The 19174-nt window shown below is 39.1% G+C and overlaps 1 protein-coding gene and 1 long non-coding RNA gene across 3 annotated transcripts in view; both read right to left on the bottom strand.

The window, feature by feature from the left end:
* si:zfos-464b6.2 overlaps positions 1–16889 on the bottom strand; it is a 41480-nt gene extending 24591 nt beyond the window's left edge. For both annotated transcript variants that reach the window (XM_047391115.1, XM_047391117.1), the window contains exons 1-7: positions 16668–16889; positions 15329–15426; positions 14908–15002; positions 10208–10424; positions 4485–4600; positions 4144–4255; positions 2877–3078 (exon numbers count right to left, since the gene is read on the bottom strand). In XM_047391115.1, the coding sequence (XP_047247071.1) occupies positions 2877–3078; positions 4144–4255; positions 4485–4600; positions 10208–10424; positions 14908–15002; positions 15329–15426; positions 16668–16795 (968 nt within the window). In that variant the 5' untranslated portion in view covers positions 16796–16889. The remainder of the gene's footprint in view (positions 1–2876; positions 3079–4143; positions 4256–4484; positions 4601–10207; positions 10425–14907; positions 15003–15328; positions 15427–16667) is intronic.
* On the bottom strand, positions 318–822 carry LOC124883788. The gene is made up of 2 exons (XR_007042316.1): positions 643–822; positions 318–540 (listed from the first exon to the last, which is right to left on the bottom strand). It is a non-coding gene; the product is annotated as an uncharacterized LOC124883788 (long non-coding RNA).
* Positions 16890–19174: the final 2285 nt, after the last annotated feature.

Here is a 19174-nt window from a genome sequence, read left to right as displayed (position 1 = left end):
TGAATTGAATTGAATATATTATATCAGTCAGGACCTCTGCCGGCTCAACATCACGGTCTCTGAGCACACCAAGGTTTTAAAGGTTTTTTAGTTTTCATTAGTTTTTATTTTTATTTAGTTTTGACTTCACATTTTCAATTCTATTTTAGTTTTTATGAGTTTTCAGAATTTGTTTGCTAGTTTAGTTATTCATTTTTTGAAAAGTTTCAGTTATAATTTTAGGTTTTTTATCTGAAATCAGATCCGGGGACATTTCCACCTCAGAAATTAAAATAATTAAATGTTATAAAGATATAATAAAAACAGTACAGTTACAGTTTCATTTATTTTGAAATATTTATTCATAATTAAACTATAAAAATCAAGTGCAATAGCAGGAAAGTGTCTATCCACACTGTTGTTAGCATTTTCTAATAGCAGCAGTAATACCTGTCTTCTTTCCACTCCTCCTGTTTCTAACACTCTTCTGCTCTTAGCTTTACTCTTCTTTCTATCAGTCTATTTCCCTTCTGTCTTCTTTTCTATCAGACGTTCACTATTCTAAAACAGAGAGATAATATCATCAAAATTCTCTCCAAAAACAATAGAATTTATAACATGCTGAAAAAATACAATAAAAAAAAAGATTTTTGTTTCAGATACCCTTTAGAAGTTGGTTATATTTAGATGAGAAACAACGCAAGGCGAGTTTATTGATAAAGCACATTTCAGTAGCAAGTCGATTCAAAGTGCTGCACATGAAAAAAAGAAAGAGACATAATAGGAAAAGTAGATTACAATGGCATAAAGGTAATTAAATAATTAAAGAGAAGAAAAATTAATAATTAAAAAGATGATAATGAAAAATAAATAAAACATTTATGATAAAATGATTGATAATTAAATGAAAGGAGCATTAGACTGAAAACTTAACTAATAATGTTTAGATGGCCCAGTCAAAGGCCGCTCTAAACAAATAGGTTTTTAATCTTGATTTGAAGCAACTTAGGGTTTCAGCGCTTTTCCAGTTTTCTGGGAGTTTATTCCAGGTTAGTGGAGCATAAGAACTAAAAGCTGCTTCTCCATGTTTAGTTCTGGTTCTGGTTCTGCAGAGTAGATTTGAGCCAGAAGACCTGAGAGGTCTGGGTGGTTGATCCACTGACAACAAGTCTGTAATGTATTTTGGTGCTAAGCCATTCAGTGATTTACAGACTAACAGAAGTATTTTAAAGTCTATTCTCTGAGCTACAGGGAGCCAGTGTAGGGACTTTAGAACCGGGCCGATGTTCCCCACTTTCTTAGTTCTAGGGAGGACGCGGGCAGCAGCGTTCTGGATCAACTGCAGCTGATTGATCCACTTTTTAGGCAGACCTGTGAAGACACCGTTGCAGTAATCAATTCTACTAAAGATGAACGCATGAATTAGTTTTTCAAGGTCCTGCTGAGACATTAGTCCTTTAATCCTGGAGATGTTCTTTAGGTGATAGAAGGTCGACCTTGTTACTGTCTTTATGTTCCTCTGAAGGTTCAGGTCTGAGTCCATCACTACACCCAGGTTTCCAGCCTGACTGGTGGTTTCTAGCTGTATTAACTGAAGCTGTGTGCTAACTTTTAAACGCTCTTCCTTTGGTACAAAGATTATTACTTCAGTTTTGTTTTGATTCAGCTGAAGAACATTTAGGCCCATCCATGCATTGATTTCTTCTAAGCATTTACCCAGCGCTTGAATGGGTTCATGGTCACCTGGTGACATCGTAACGTATAGCTGTGTGTCGTCTGCATAGTTATGATAACTTACGTTGTTGTTTATTAAAATCTGAGTTAGGGGGAGCATGTAGATATTGAATAGAAGGGGCCCTAAGATGGACCCTTGGGGAACGCCACATGTTATTTTTGTGATCTCTGATGTAAAGTTACCTACTGACACAAAAAAGTCCCTGTCCTTCAAGTAGGATTTAAACCAGTTGAGTGCTGTACCAGAAGGACCGACCCAGTTTTCCAGGTGCTCTAATAAAATGGAGTGATCAACAGTGTCGAATGCTGCACTAAGGTCCAATAATACCAGCACCGTGGTTCTTCCACAGTCTGCATTTATACGGATGTCATTGAACACCTTGACAAGAGCAGTCTCTGTACTGTGGTGAGCAGGAAACCTGACTGGAAGACATCGAAACGGTTGGTCGTTGTTAGGAAGTTGTTTAACTGTTGAAACGCAGCTTTTTCAATAATCTTACTGATGAAGAGGAGGTTTGATATAGGCCTGTAGTTCTGCAATCCAAGGATAAGTCCAGTCCAAGGATCATCCCAATCTAAGACAGTTCAGCTCTTCTTCTACTCTGTCTGTAACGTTAGCAGCAGTGCGACCAGCTACCCTAACAGCTGTTGTTGGGCAAAACATGCTCACTCGTGCACTCGTGGACAGACCGCACAGATGACTTGACTGACGTACCCGCCCTCTGCTGGCGGTATGCGGCACAGCGAGAAGAAAAAACAACAACAGCCAGAAACTAGACTTCATACTATGAGACACAAACCAAAACCAAGCACATTATCTCTGTAAATTCAGTAAGTTTCTGTTAGTTTTGTGAACACTCATTACTAACTCATTAGTTAGTTTTCCTTTTTCTTACAAAGTTTTACAAAGTCATTTTTAGTTTTATTTCAGTTAACGAAAATGTTTTTTTACTTGTAGTTTTCTTTATTTCGTTAGTTTTCATTAATGATAATAATCTTGGTCCAGACCTACTGCTTCTCATAAACTGGCCCTGGCTAGGACCCTCTGGGTGTCTACTGCACTTTGTAACATTATACAATGAAGGCATCAGCTGCATTAGAACATGTATGACCATTATTTCTTTTAAACATGAAGTCATTTCACTGTAAAAGAGAAGCTCTACCTGTTGACCGACTGCGGCAGGATGAGCTCGTCAAGATCATGCAGAGCCACATATTTGGACCGGTACATGTATCTGTAAAGGCAGTCATTGAGAGCTGGGAGCTGACCGAAGTAGTGGAGGTCCCCAGGATCTTGTTCAGGCTTAGCTTTTTGAGATACCTTCAGATACTTAGCCAGAGACCAAGGAATCACCTCAACTAAACCTGAAGAAATACAGGAAGGTTGGGTTGTTTCAGTTCTCTCAGCAACCACTTTATTTTCAACGAATTTTAAAAATCTTCTTCAACCCAACAGAAAATTAGCACTGCTGTGTTTGTTCATGTATGAACCTTTGAAATACACACATGCTAAAACTGGTGGGCCAAGAGTAACACATTCTTATTAATATAGTATGTAAGTTAATTAAAAGCTGAAAAAAATAAAGAAAACAAAATGAAAATGAATTAAACGTGTCTTCTGTTACCCAATCTCTTTAAGATTGTTTAGCTAAAGTAACATCAGCCTCAATGAACTGGTGAACATGTATCTCTGTATATACGCTCACATGCCACTTTATTAGGTACACCTATTTATTAGCTGATTTACTCAATTAGTGAATCAGCCAATCTTATGGCAGCAGCTCAGAGCATTTAGGCATTCGGATGCAGTGAAGACGACCTTCTGAAGTTCAAACTGAGCATCAGGATGGGGAAATAAAGGGGCTGAAGTGACTTTGAACATGGCAGGGGTGATGGTTCCATGCGGGTTGGTCTGAGTATTTCAAGACCTGCTGATGATCAGGTATTTTCACTCTGCCATCACTCAGGTTTACAGAAAATTGTCCGGAAAGAAAAGATGAGAGCTCCAGCTGTGTGGATGAAAAGACCTTGATGATGTCTGAGGAGAAAAGGCAGACTGGTTCCAAATGATAATAGGTGACAGCAGATCTAATAACAATGATATAAAGAATTACGGCATTTCATAAGGCAGGAAGCCTAACAGTTTCAGCAGGGTTGACCTAATAAAGCACATATATGAATGCGTGTGTTTATGTGTTGTTGAAGGTCCCTATCGATTTTTAATGCATTTGCGTTGTTTCTGTTATTTTAAACCTTGGGCTAGTTATCTTGATGCTGGTTTGAAATTAGCAGCTTCCCAGATAAACCCACTAAACCCACATCTTCTCACCATTTCCGTTATATTTAGTTGCAAATGGCAGTCTGGTTAACGCCTACATTATAATGGGTTGTTTATGAATAAAGGCACAGCTGGACGGGATCATACTCAACCTTTGCCTGAGTAGTACTCCAGAACACGTTGGGTATCGGCGCTGCAGTTTGTCTTGTAGACCACGACTCTGTTCACTCCCAGTAACTGAAGCATCTCCAGACTCTGCACCAGCTGCAAAAGAGTATAGATATTTTTATTAAAACTATAATGAAGTAGGCTTAGAAACACAACAAAGTTGGTTCCCAACTGTGTTTCATAAAAAAGGTACTAAAGAATACGTTAACATTTAAAGTAATTCATAATGAAATAACCAATATCTTTATTTCCTCTTGAATATTGACTATCTTGAATTTTTCTACAGGTGTATTTTTCTACTAAAGAAAATATGATGTGATTTTACCTGCAAGACATTAGTGAAGTTATACATAGCAGAGAAACAACAGGTGAAGTTGTGAGGAAAGGAGCTGTCCCGTGCTTTTTGATTCTTGATCTCCAGAAACTCAAACTCAGATTTTTCTAGTTCACAAAAAAAGGAAAACAGGAGAAATTTAACAGCAACAATCATATTGATTGATATATTCATATCAACAATTCCTAACCAGGACAAGCGGGTGTAGACGATGGATGGATGAATGTTTCCTGACTGCCTCAATTGCCTAATAAACAATTTCAAAATGAAAACGTTGGGCATGAACGTATCAGGTCAGCACCATGTCGCTGTGGTTAGCATTGTTGCCCAGCAGTGAGAAGGTCCTGGGTTTGAATTATGGCCTGGCGTGGCGTGGCATGCAGTCTGCATGTTCTTCCTGTGGGTTCTCTCCAGGTACTCTGACTTCCTCCCACAGTCCAAAATGATGACTATTAATTGGTCTCTCTAAATTGCCCTTTGGTGTGAGTGTCTGCATGGTTGTTTGTCCTGTGTGTCTCGGTGTTGTCCTGCAATGGACTGGTAGCCTGTCCAGGGTGGACCTCACTTCTCACCAGTTGACTGCTGGAGACAGACACCAGAACACCCCCCTCCCCACTACCATACCAGAATAAGCAGGTATAGACAAAGGATGGATGCTTGCGTGAAGGGCCAAGATGACGCCCACCCACCATCAACATAAACTCAACAGCCACTTTATTAGGTACACCCTGGTGGTACTAGGTTGGACTCTTCAGAACTGCCTTATTTTATTGTAGTATAGATCACAGATGTCAGAAACGGTCCTCATTTTGTTCCAGGCTAACATGACAGCATCAAGCAGTTGACTTTGGTATTGAGCTTTACTGAGCTATGTGACATTGCGCATTATTCTGCAGGAAGCAGGTATTCGAAGATGGGCACATACCGCAAATAGCCTTAATTAGAGAGTTTGAATGGAATATAAATGCAAAATTCCTAAAAACACCTCTTATTTGATCTAATATGGGAGGCTTTCTAAATAAATGTGGTCATAGAGGTAACATTTCTTTTGGCAAGAGATAATCACTGAAATTTCAATTCAATTAAATTCAGTTTATTTATATAGCGCCAATTCACAACACATGTCGTCTCAAGGTTCTTCACAACAGTCAGGTTCATATATTCCAATTAATCCTAATCATTGAACAGTTCAGTCAGATTCAGTTATTTACTCAAATTGGATAAAAAGTTTTTCTATCTAAGGAAACCCAGCAGATTGCATCCAGTCAGTGACTTGCAGCATTCACTCCTCCTGGATGAGCATATAGAGACAGTGGACAGTCACTGGTGTTGACTTTGCAGCAATCCCTCATACTGAGCATGCATGTAGCGACAGTGGAGAGGAAAAACTCCCTTTTAACAGGAAGAAACCTCCAGCAGAACCAGAACCAGGCTCAGTGTGAGCGGCCATCTGCCACGACCGACTGGGGGTTTGAGAGAACAGAGCAGAGACACAAAGAGAACAAAGAAGCACTGATCCAGGAGTACTTTCTATGGGAAGGAAAAGTAAATGTTAATGGATGTAGCTCCTTTAGTCGTTTCATCTAGAAAGAAAGAACAGATAAACTCTGAGTCAGTTTTCAAGTTTAGAGTCTGAAAGAGAGCACATAGAGTTAGTTACAGTAGAAGCTCAGTCAGTAGCCATGTCTAGGAGAGAGAAAGGGTTAAACACTGAAAGACAGGACCATGTGGATCATCTGTAGAGGGTGAGCATTAAGTTGTTGCCAGCAGAAGCTCAGACGATACCCCTCTCCAGAAAGGTGTCACAGGTAGACACAGAGTCAGGCCAGGTGTAGCTTCTAGGAAGAGAAAAGAGAGAACATAAAGTTAAAAGCTGAAATAACAGCAAATAATGCTAAATTGGAGAGTAGTATGAGAATGTAGCGAAGAGGGTGAAAGTGGTCATTATGTCCTCCAGCAGCCTAAGCCTATAGCAGCATAACTACAGAGATAGCTCAGGATAAACTAAGCCACTCTAACTATAAGCTTTATCAAAAAGGAAAGTTTTAAACCTAGCCTTAAAAGTAGACAGGGTGTCTGCCTCACGGACTAAAACTGGGAGCTGGTTCCACAGGAGAGGAGCCTGATAACTAAAGGATCTGCCTCCCATTCTACTTCTAGAGACTCTAGGAACCACCAGTAAACCTGCAGTCTGAGAACAAAGTGCTCTGTTAGGAACATATGGACCAATCAGATCTCTGATGTATGATGGAGCTAGATCATTAAGGGCTTTATATGTGAGGAGGAGAATTTTAAATTATATTCTGGATTTAACAGGGAGCCAATGAAGGGAAGCTAAAATAGGAGAAATATGATCTCTCTTTTTAATTTTCATCAGAACTCTTGCTGCAGCATTTTGAATCAGCTGAAGGCTTTTAACTGCATTTTGTGGACATCCTGATAGTAAAGAATTACAATAGTCCAGCCTTGAAGTAACAAATGCTTGGACTAGTTTGTCAGCGTCACTCCTGGACAGGATATTTCTAATTTTGGTAATGTTCTGGAGGTGAAAGAAGGAAATCCTAGAAACCTGTTTAATATGGGATTTAAATGACGTGTCCTAGTCAAAGTTAACACCAAGGTTTTTACTTTATTATCAGAGGTCAATTTAATGCCATCCAGGTTAAGTGATTGACTAAGCAGTTTCTTTTTTAAAGACTCCGGTCCAAAGACGACAACTTCTGTCTTGTCTGAATTTAGAAGCAAAAAATGTGACTGCTGAAACTCAGATTTTTCAATAATCTTACTGATGAAGAGGAGGTTTGATATAGGCCTGTAGTTCTGTAGTAGCAGCTTGTCCAAGTTGCTCTTTTTCAATAGAGGTTTGATAATTGCTGTTTTCAGGGCCTGGAGGAAAACACCTGACAAAAGGGACGTATTTATTATTTGTGTTAAATCAGATGTTATTACAGGCAAAGCTTTCTGAAGGAAAGCTGTGGGTAAAACATCGAGACAGCAGGAAGAAGAGCTTAGTTGCTGTACGATTTCTTCTAAGTTTTTATAGTTTATTTGGTGAATTTGGGAAGTTTTGTCAAAATCAGTTCTAGTTGGAGACAACTTTGGTCCTGGAGTTGATGTGGATGTTCTGACTGCCTCTCTGATCTTTTGGGTTTTTTCAGTAAAGAATTTAGCAAATTAATTGCAGGTCCTGGTAGAGTGGAGTTCAGATGCTACAGTTACAGGAGGGTTTGTTAACCTGTTGTTGAGAATTAAAATCATTTACTTTCATAGTATTAGTTCAGTTTGCATGTGTAACCATAAAACTGAAATAACATGTATTGTGAGCTTGAGAGGGAGAAGTCAGAGGTCACAGCAGGCTTCAGGTTGGAGAAAGGGTTAATCCCAGGTCAGGATATTCCCAGCAGCAGTGAGCAGTAAATGCCGGCTGTTAGTCATAATATAGGCAATAAAGTACTCCCATATGTTGTAATTATGAATCTGAGAATATCATTTAATATTTAATACTTTAATATTTTATCAAATAATATTTGGGTCTGTTAAGGGTTGTCCTGTGAATACCAGCCCATTAAGGAGATGGTATTAGGACAGAATAGAAAGGTGTGAGATGAGCTCTGACATTATTGAACAGCATAAACTCTGCACATATATGGAATAAATTCACACAATTTCTTAAAATACAAGAATTTATGAACAAAAATAAGTCAACTCAAAGTCAAACATATTTCAATCAACAAACTCTTTACTTTGCTAAAACAATCCAACTAAACTACTAGTCCGAGTCCGGATGTTAGAGAAAGACTTGTGGGGGAAGTGGGGGTTTTATGTGGACAGTGGCATCATGGTAAGTTCGCTGTTACAACCAATTCCTAAGTTATGCCGGAAGTAGGTTAATGCAATTTATTTTGAAAGTTCCAGAAAAGTCCGTACTGCATTTCCTGTTGTAACTCATGGCAGTGGGTCCCAATACATAGGAGTAACTAATTTATAGTAGGGACACAGGAACGTAGAAAACTATTAGTGAGCTGTGGTTTCGTAAACAAACCATCAGTTTTGAAATAAGGTTATAAAATGCTTTAACACTGATTGTAAGACAGACCACTCGGTGATTACGGCCTCGCTTTGCTGACCGAGCTCACCCAAAGGGTAAAATCTTTCTTTCTTTGTATCATTCTTTTTGTATTCAATTTTGCATTGGAAATCATTGGATTTATTATTTACCAAAATAAACTTCTGTTAATCCTAATTTCCTGCTCTTCATCTGTTCTTTCTCATGACATCCGGACTGGGGTGTTGAGGCTGTATTATGATATCTGGTGGAGTTATTTTACCTCAACACTGTCGACCGTGGCAAATAATGCACCAGCATTGTTAATGTTTTTACTGATGATCTCAGAAAATAAAGATTCTCTTGCATTTTTCAGTTGTAGGTTATATCTGTATAGTCTCTCTTTATAGATAATATAGTGAACCTGGAGTCCAGTCTTTCTCCACCTGCGTTCAGCTTTTCAACACTCCTTTTATTCACTTCTGACTGGTGGAGCACTTCTCCATGGAGACATTTTCTTCCCAGAAACAACTTTGACTTTAATTGGAGCAATTGAATCAATGATGTCTGAGATTTTAGAATGAAAGTTATCTACCAGCTCATCTACAGTGTTACAGGGCAAAGTGGAGGTAGAAGAGTAAATCTGGTTAAAGGTTTCAGCAGCACCGTCCTTAAAGATGCGTTTTCTTATCAAGTCTCTTTGGTAAACTGAGTCATTGCAGATGATGCTTTCAAAAATAACAGAAAAGTGGTCAGATAGAGCAACATCAGTTACAGACACCTTGGAAATGTTTAGACCCTTGGTGATGATCAAGTCCAAAATATGTCCCTGTTTGTGCGTTTGCTGTTTAACATGTTGAGTCAAACCAACATTTCTAAGAGTGTCACATAGATCTATTGGACTTCTGTCTTCAGGATTGTCCATCTGAATGTTGAAGTCTCCTACAATAATTAAACAGTCATAATCAACACATATCACAGATAAAAGCTCATTAAAATCACTGATAAAGTTTGTTTTGGACTTAGGAGGCCTGGAAATATTCAAGAACATGGTTCGGACCGGGCTCTTTACCTGGAGAGCCCAATATTCAAAAGAGTCAAATTTGCCCAGAAATACTTTTTTACACTGTAATAAATCTTTAAACAAAGTGGCCCCTCCATCTTTTCTTTGCTGTCTGCTCTCACAAAGACAATTGTAGTTCGGAGGCGTCGCCTCTATCAGAATGGGAGCTTCATTAAATTCATGTAAACATGTTTCTGTTAAAAACAGAACATTAAGATCGTGGTCAGTAATGAAGTCAATGATTAAAAATGATTTTCCTGACAGAGATCTAATGTTCAGTAAAGTCAGTTTATATGATTTAGTTGCTGATATTAACTCTGTGTCTGGTTGTACCTGACAGTTTATGGATTTTATTGATTGTTTATTAGTGTCTCTTATCCTTTTAGCTTTGTTCTTTCTGTCACATATAAGCACAGAGATTTTACAACCAAGCCCCTACTTCCTTATTGGAGGTGTCCAATAAGGAAGTAGGGGCTTGGTTGTATGGGGTGATTGCGGGTAAATGTCCTACTTGCCCACTAACCCTTTTGAGCAACAAGAACCAGAAAGAACCAAAGATTTATAAAATTTTTGATTGTTCAACAAAAGACAACCTTGATTTGTTACCTGCTCTCTTGATGGCAGGTGAGGTGATGGCAACATGAGTTGGACTCTCACAGCCTGAGGGGAGGGGACACAAGATGTCCGTTGTCCCATAGGGAAATCTAAAGTGATCCCTGTGGATGTTGATGACAGCTGTAGAGACGTGCAGCTGATCCTGGCAGCATAGGCTGCACTGAAGGGCGACTCTCTCACTCCGCAACTTTATCGCAATAACCCGCACCTGTCACAAGAAGAGATGTTTATACACTTTCAATTTTATATAGTAACTGTAAAAATATGCTACACGTCTTCGAATGTAAATAATGAAACTCTTTATTTGCACTCTGATTACTCTAAACATAAAGGTGAGCTTTAATTCTGACCTTCCTGGCAAAGCAAAAACAGGGAGTTTGGATATTTTAAAAGTTTTTGACAGCAGCAGTGGTCAGATTCTTCTGTTTTATATCATAATTAAGTCTTTGCAGCTCGTCAGAAAAATTTGAACATCAGAGGAAGAAACCCTAATTCTAATGCTAAATCCCCGGAAATCACTTGAAAAGTAGGAGTCTAAAAACTTGAAGTAAGCGAAAAGATCCTAAAAAGCCATTTTTTAGGCTTTGGGACTCCAGAGAACCACAGTGAGAACCATTATTCACAAATGGAGAAAACCTGGAACAGTGGAGAACCTTCCTGGGAGTGCCTGGATAAACCAAAAATATCTCCAGGAGCACAGCGATAAATTCTAGCTGAAAGAGCACTCAGAAACCCGCTGAGTGTTTTCTACCAGCTCAGAACATAGCATCTGCTTCCTGCATTTACATTTGGTACTCCCGTAGCAACTGATTCGGACCTAGGTAAACAAACTGTAGTTTTGAAAATGCCCTGAGGGCCCTGAAAATGACCTCTCCCCCTAGTGGATCAACCCCACCAGAATCGTAAGTTGATCACCGAAGTACTTTAATTTTTCCTTGCTTCCTTAGCTCACCTCTGCCGTTTCCTTTTCAGTCTGACGGCTGGCCAGGTTTCCACGCTCCACATTCCTTTCCAGAGCTGAGTTATTAAATCACTGAAAGTTAACGCTTCTCTGTTTGAGTGTTCTCTGCATGTGGGTCAAGTCGGCCTTAAAAACGATGACACTGAGAAATACACAGTTTCGTTGTCCGATGAGCTAACCGCTCCCTCCTACTTCCCTATGTCTAAAGGGATTGCTCAATCCAGCTCTCCATCCAATGGGTCCAGACTTCCCTAAACCTGAAAGATCTTACTGAGCAGGTTTACTGAAAGTTCTGTTTAAGCTGGTGTCAGGAAATGACTCGCCTAGCCTCTGACAGCCTTCATACAAAAGTCTTGTCCTTCTTCAACTGGAGGTCTGGATGACTGAGTAGCCTCTCGCAGTCATCCACACCTTCGACAGTCACTTTTGTTCACGGCTGCTCATTCCCTAATTTACAACTGGTTCTTGGTATATGGGCTAGGTTAATTTTAGTAGCTTGGCACGAGCCCCAAGGCGCTGTTTTAACAAACTTGACTAAGGCAACTTATAAAAACCTCCTAAAATATCTTAGAACCAGGCAACAAGACTTTTTACCACCAATGAAAAACCAACAATACGGTGACTCAAATAATTGAATGTCCACGATTTAACTAGAATCTTATATACTTTCTTTAATTAGTAACGCTTTTGTAGGGGTCAGTAACAGATTAAATTCGGCAACACGTAATAATTTCAATAATAGAAATGAATCAATCAACTCAACCTGTCTTTCTCTGATGCTGAAACTAGTGAGTTTGAAGAGGCTTTGAAGACGGAGGTTCATCCATGCACCTGATGGAGACGGTTCTTCTGGTAACAACGAGTAGTTTCTTGAAGGAAATACGACTTAATCTTCAATTTTCTTCCTTTAAGTGACAGGTACTGATGCTCCAGGCTTTGATGGTTAAACAGGATCTTTGTTGTTATATGTCTTCATATATGTTATATGAAGACAGTAGTTTCCAGAGGCTGAAGAGTTGAAGGAAACCCGGAGACATAAATGAAGTTGATTCAGGACTTCCAGAAGCCTGAAACTTAGAGCAATCAGCTGTTCACTGATCAAGTTCACTTCTGTTGTCTGGATAAAAAGGCTTTAGATGAAATCAGATTCTTAATTTTGAGGCATAGTCCTTTCTGGGCCCACGGGTTGATCCTCTTTTTTAATGCAGTTGATCATCTGGGCTGTGTCTCTGGTCCTTTTTCATCTGAGCTTCTTTTCTCCGTCCGAACGTGTTCGCTGGTCTTCTGCGAGGAAACAACTGCAGTTCCCTCCTTCAGCATTGCCTTTATAGTGCCGATGCTTTCACCAGTCAGCCCCTTATTAGGCTTCTCAGTTATTGTGCAACCTATTCAGCTCAGCTTCTGAGTTATTGCTCAATACTTTAGTCATGGTCATCGTGACTTTCTGGTTCTTGTTTTCCGGCCTTGAAGATACCAGTAATAGCCACGCATCTGGCTGTAGACTCATCCTCCCTTCCTTGCGTTGGTCTTCAAAAGGTTAGCTGTCAGCATGCAGCTGGCTCTCGTCACTCCTAGTCATCCTACAGTTCTTTCCCTAATCTGCTCAGTTTTAAACTTTACACAGTATTACACATTTCATTCTTCAGCTTTCTGCATTTACTTTAAAACACCGTTGTAAAACCATCACTTCATTCTTTTTATTCATGCTTCACAGCTGATCAGCATTATATCTCTTTCATATATAACTGATTTCTTCCTCTAATTCTCAGTTCTTAACCATATTTCAATCATACATCATTTAACTTGTTAATCAAAGATTACGAATTTCATTTAATACTTGTAAAAGAATGGAAAATCATCATACATCATTTCTTTGGATACACTTGTTTATATTTCTGCAAAAGATAAGACAGATAATATGTGGCTCCATACAGGCCTCTCCAGTCTCTCAGTCCCAGAATATGAGAACATGCTTATTTTTCACCATCTACCGCTTCAACTGTGTATTTTAACAATTATTGTATGGATTACACATAAGGATATAAGGATATTTATTGTAATTTTTAGGGGTTTAACTGTGAGCAGTTAATGAATATTTCATGGATTACATGAAAAGATCTGTAGGGATTATGATTCTTGATTAATTCATATTAATTAAGAATCATAATTTAAAATAATAATTTGAAAAATATTAATTTCTTAACCAAAAATCATTACTTACAAATAGAATTTAGTGATATCCTCTGGTGTTGTGTTTATGGGCCCAAAGCTCTTTAATAATTACAAATTATTAACCAAAACCACCAACTGTCACAGTTTATTCAACCGCTTCACCGAAGGTGAGTGAACTTTGACCTTGTTTTGACAGATAAATCACTCTTGCACAAAATAAACACAAACGCTTCTCTTAATTATATATATGAAGATTTATTGAAGCCAAATAATCCTGACATACCATTATTCTGGTCCAAAAACCTTCACCTAACTAACAAGCACCGTTCTACACAAAGGGAATAAAAATGCCTACCTAACAATGATGATAAAAGAGAAATATATATATGCATTTAGTGTCTATGAAGATCAAACCAGTAGTTTTATGGATAAAATGTGTAATTTGGGTTAAATGGAAAGAGATCCTCCTGTTGTTCTGATGTCATGCTCGCAGCATCAGCTGATAAAACGGTGAGGCCACGCCCCTTTAGCCTCTACCAGCTGATCGCCCCAAATCTTTAACAAAAGGGTCATAAAACTCTGAGGCGGGAACTCAGTGGAAAATCTCCAGCAATAAAACTGGAACAAAGAGTGGTCGGGTGAGGCCCAGACCGCAGTTACTTTGAATAAAAACTTTTAAAAGTCCAACTTCTAACTTCTGGCTGATTTGAGATCAGCCAGACAAACATTAACCACGCAGCAGCAAATCAAAACACAGCTCAGCATAACATAATTCAATCAGTATTGCAACAAGTTAATACCTGAGATTAACTACTGGTGATCCTACATCACCTTAACTGCCTCATCCTGACCAGACCTCTAAATGCACCTATCTGGTTTAATATGAAAAGAACTAAATTACTTTGAAGTTGATTTCTTCTCTCCACAGGTTGAGGATGGATCAGGTCTGAAGAAAAATGGAGGGGGGGGGATCACGCGTCCGTGATCGAATTAAACGGTAATTTCTCCTCTGTCCAGGAGGGGAAAAGATGAACCTTTAGTCGACTGCATACACAAGGAGGAAACTCATCTCCTTGGACATAGAACCTCTGTACGTTTTTTTTTACCTGCGCCGGTTGTGGCACGGTCTTCGATCGGCAAATAAATCCTCTGATCTTTTCGTATCAGACAGATTTCCAGCTTTCAAGCTCTTCCGGGAATGGCCTTGAGGAGCAAAAGTTCGCCTGCAAGTTTTTGTCTCTCCAGATATGCGCCTCCATTGCGCTGTCCTTTGAGACAGGCGGGAAATGGCAACGAAACTTCATCTCCTCTGGGTTTTACACTCTTGGTGATGTCAGAGCTGCGACGTCTGTTGAGCTGTGTGCGTCAAAATGTGCGACCAAATGGATGGCCCCAACAGATCTCACCTTATTTTGACAACAGAACCGACCAAAACGATGCTCCAGCCTATTTCGGATCTTTCAAGCTGGTGAACTTGTTGTTTGTTACATTGCAGTTTCCAAAGTATTTGCTTTTGTCAAGCAGTTGGAGATTGAAGTGACTCAGTAAAATAACTGACCTCTTTTACTGTTGTTCGATGCTCCAAATATGCAGACATCAGAAATGTTCTTGAACCATTGACCCTTAACAGGTGGGCTGGATCACCTTTAAGAACTGCAAAAGAAAAGATAATATGTTGCATCAAACTGAAGTTTTTTTACAACAGCATAAAAACTCAGAGTCCGTATTCCCAAAGATCCTCAGAGTCTCTCAGAGAGCTCCCATCTTATCCTAAACATTCCTGCCAAGGACTCCCAGCTTCAGTAATTGCATGTAATTTTATGTGAGTGGAGGTTTTCAGAAGCAGATTAAAGTTCTGTCAGATAACATTGGCGGTTTTTTGAATGCATATGAAAAATTTTATTTTCTTACTAAAGTACCCTGAGCTGAGCAAAGCATGTGTCCAGGAAAGCAAGCAGAGTATCATGCTGCGATCAAACCTGTATTTCCTACAGTTGGGTCCTGAGAAACAGTTGGCTTCACTGATAGTTGCAACGCGGGGTAAGTTAGAGCCTGCAGCCACAACATCCTGTCTGACCTGCAGAGAAACATCAAGACACCAGTCTGACATGTGAGCCTTGTCTGAGAGTCAATAAAACAATAAAGGGTTAGAGTTAGAGCAGAGGAATCATGTAACATCAAAGTTCTGTGTTGGTTTTAAAATACGGATCTTTTTAACCAAGCAGAATCAAACCAAAACCTCCTCATAAAGAAACACAATAAAACTTCTTATTTTTCACCTGTCCTCATTTTTTCTCAACAAATGTAAAGACAGCCTTCGTGACTCCATAACATCTCCTGAGTTTGGAAAGGATTCTATTGTTGACTTAAAATAGTGTTTATAGTTCTGTTTGTTCTGACTGATCTATCATCTGTAACAAAGGATCTTTAAAAATCCAACATTTAATCTGATCTACAGGAGCCCAGGTGTACAGAGTAGAGCAACCTGATGATCCCCCAGTATCCGTCTACTCTGAGAAATGTGTTGATGAGCAGAATCTGCAGGTAACATTTTTTTTAAACAGTAATAATGCTGCTCTTTTACTTTTCTTATTTTTTGTTACATTTTGCCCATTATTTTAAATGTTTTACGTATTTATGTTGTCATCATCTGTACAAAATGTCACTTTGTTATGTTTGTAAGCACATAAGTGAAACATTTTAGGAAGTTTGCTGTGAATTTACAGGCAGTAACTCTGTGGAGACCTTCAGCATCACTTTTAGCACCAAACATTACAGCAGGACAACAGTCACACTTCAAAAGCTGCTTAATGTGGAAGGAAAAGAATAGCCATGTCTGCTCTTGCCACAGATTCCCAGTTGGAATTTGGTTCGAACTTTGACTAGACCATTCGAACACATGAATCGGCTTTGATCTAAACCTCCTGTTGTTAAGTTTAGGAAGAAATGAAAATTCCCCAATAAACAGGAAGATGGTCACAAACATCAAAACTGAAGCAAATTTAGAACAGAATGGTTGAAAAAAAATAAGATTTTGCAATGGCCCAGTCAAAGTCCTGCCCTGAATTTGAAATGCTGTGAGGAAACCTTAAGAAAGCGGTGCAGAAACGAGTGTCTGTAAACCTGAAGACCCGAATCAACAATGTGAAGAAATTGTTTTTATATTTCCACCACATCTACTCATCTACTCACACACATGTAATAAAAGTGACGGTTTTCTCTACATCAGTGCTTTCTATAAATGTTATCCTCATGAGGCTACGCTTCTGCTAAGGACTCCATCCTTTAAATCCGCCTGTTGAAAGAGCTTCCACGTACCTGAAGATAGAGAGCAGCAGTGTGACGCAGAGGACGAAGACAAGACTGCACATGAAATATCTTAGTTTCTTCTGGACAACCGGCTCCAGAACGTGAGTCATTGTAGAAATAAAGGACCGCAGCTGCATTGATCTGAGTTCAGAATCCTCAGCTTCCTCTTATAAGGTGTAGTGTTAGCATCCGCTTTAAGATATCCGAGGTAGGTGGAGGTTTTCACCTGAAGCAGAGCAGAATTTCCTTGCAGTTATATGAGTTATATTGTAAACATGCCCCTTCCTTATTGGTTCACCACTAATGTTACTTATTTACTTAATTTAACAGCGTACTCCTTCCTTACCTGTTGTTGTGGAATTTTCTTATTAAAGTGGATAGAAGTTGACTCATAACAAGAGAAAATCCGGACTTTGTCTTAATAAGTTTTATTCAAAGGCATTCAGTGTTTGAAGACCCTGACACTGAGGTTAGTCAGTGAAACAGAGCCCTGATCAACATTTACACACAGTATTTATACCAGAACATGACAGTGTTATCTCAACTTCAAAGAGTCTGTGTTTTATGACCCCAAACCCTTCTTGAGTTCAGAGGTGACAAAGTTATCTAGGAACAACCATCTGCTCTTCCCGAGGCATCACCCTAACAAATGGGTCTTAACCATTAAACTTCTGATAATGGCTTTTACAGCTTCCTCCTCTAACACAGATGTTCACTGGAGTGAGGTAAACCAAAGGTCATACACTGTGGAATGCTTACTGCAAGAATTTCCATCACACTGTCCAGTTATTTGGTCTGTACCTCAGTTCCGCTTTATAGTTATTTATATACACATTTAACCCATAAAACTATTTGCACATTTCAAGTTTTTCTGCTTTTCCAGGTTGTATTTGCTTAAAATAAAGTCAAAGCGTCATGTACAGTAATTAAATCTCTAAGGGCAAAGTCTCTGCCGTTCTTAGGTGCTGCTCCTGCTCTGAGGTGTTCTGGATGCTCAGTGGGAGAGAACTCGTACCCCTAGTGGTACGTGAGCACATTACAGGGAGTACGTGGAAACGCTTTATATTTTATTCCTAAGATGATGGGTAACATCAGTTAGTAGGGATAATTCTTGGATGTGTGATGCTTTATTAGGACCCAGGTGCAAAATACACCAATTTTTATCAACCAAAAGAGCAAAAAAGGCACAATAAAACCACAGTTGGGAAAGACTAGAGCAGAGGTGTCATTGCTGTTCACCTGCATGAGGCTCCGCTACCTGGAGAGAGAAAAGTAACAGCTATTTCCACTCTGCAGATCTATCAAAGCTATCAAGAGAAAGCAGCTCTGGTGTCTCATTAAAGCTCAGTTAAATGATGAAAACAATGTGAGACTGACATAGTGAGCCTGAACATTATTTTTCGGTGTTCTGTTCCTGATTTTGTAAGTTAAAATGTCTGTTTATTGGAGACTTATTTAGAAGAGCTCCAGTTTTGCAGATTTATTATTTATGTTGATTTTATATTTATTTAGATTACTTATTCACTTTCACAGCAACAGAGTTATCTTTATGTTTAAGAGATTAAATCAAATGATTTTCATTTAATAATCAGTTGTTGTAAATTCAGTTTTTGCTAACAGGTTTGACTGAGGCGGTACTCTATATAACACAATGCTTCAGGGGGTTCATAAGTCAAAAAAGGTTGGGTAACCACTGCTTCAGTGGATCAGGATCACAGAGGCCCTAAGCTATAAGCAGGTTCATGATATCCAGGGACCCGTTAATGCATCTTAACTAAGCCTGATACTGAATATCGTGCTGTGCTGATGATTACCATGAGTCAACTCAGCAATGCTGACTCTGGTGCACGTTCTCCAAGAACAGGTGGAGTTAAATAAAAAAGGCAGGAAGACAAGCAGCCACAACGAAAACCAGGAAGGCTCAATATAACAGGATGAGAGCAGGCTCATCATCCTGATACAAGTCTAAATGCTTACTATTACTATTTCTGAGAGGCTTCTCTTCTTCAATATAACTTCAGGGGAAGATATTCTTTCATTAAACATCAGAACAAACTGAAATGGGTTATTAATCAAACTAGAAAGATTATTGGCTTAAAGCAGCTCTGAATCCAAAGATTCTATGATTGATCCAGGAATAAAAAGCCAGTCAGGTCTAAAATGGCTCCTCTGATTCTCTTCACTCATTGGTTGTCATCTGGTAAAACACTCCAAGTCCAATTAGCCTGAAAAGCCTTCTAGAGGACGTCTTTCATTCCTCTAGCTGTACCTTAATGATAGGAACCCAGCCATAGGTTAGAACATTAATGGCTGGTATGTACTTTTCTGGAACTTTCAAAATAAATCACATTGACCTACTTCCAGCTCAGCCCAGGAAGAAGAGGAGTCAGAGCTAAACAAATCGCTGTGTTCCAACATGCCGGCCTCAATCCAGCTAGTGGAGAGACAAGTGCATCAGCCAAAAACCTTGAAACTCACGGATGAGTAAGGCTTCTGCTTTGAAGAATCCTTGGATC

The sequence above is a fragment of the Girardinichthys multiradiatus genome, chromosome 18, assembly GCF_021462225.1.
Source record: "Girardinichthys multiradiatus isolate DD_20200921_A chromosome 18, DD_fGirMul_XY1, whole genome shotgun sequence".
In the NCBI taxonomy this organism is placed as follows: Eukaryota; Metazoa; Chordata; class Actinopteri; order Cyprinodontiformes; family Goodeidae; genus Girardinichthys; species Girardinichthys multiradiatus.
The sequence above is the reverse complement of the archived record's forward strand: the minus strand, read 5'-3'. Positions and strand labels throughout refer to the sequence as shown.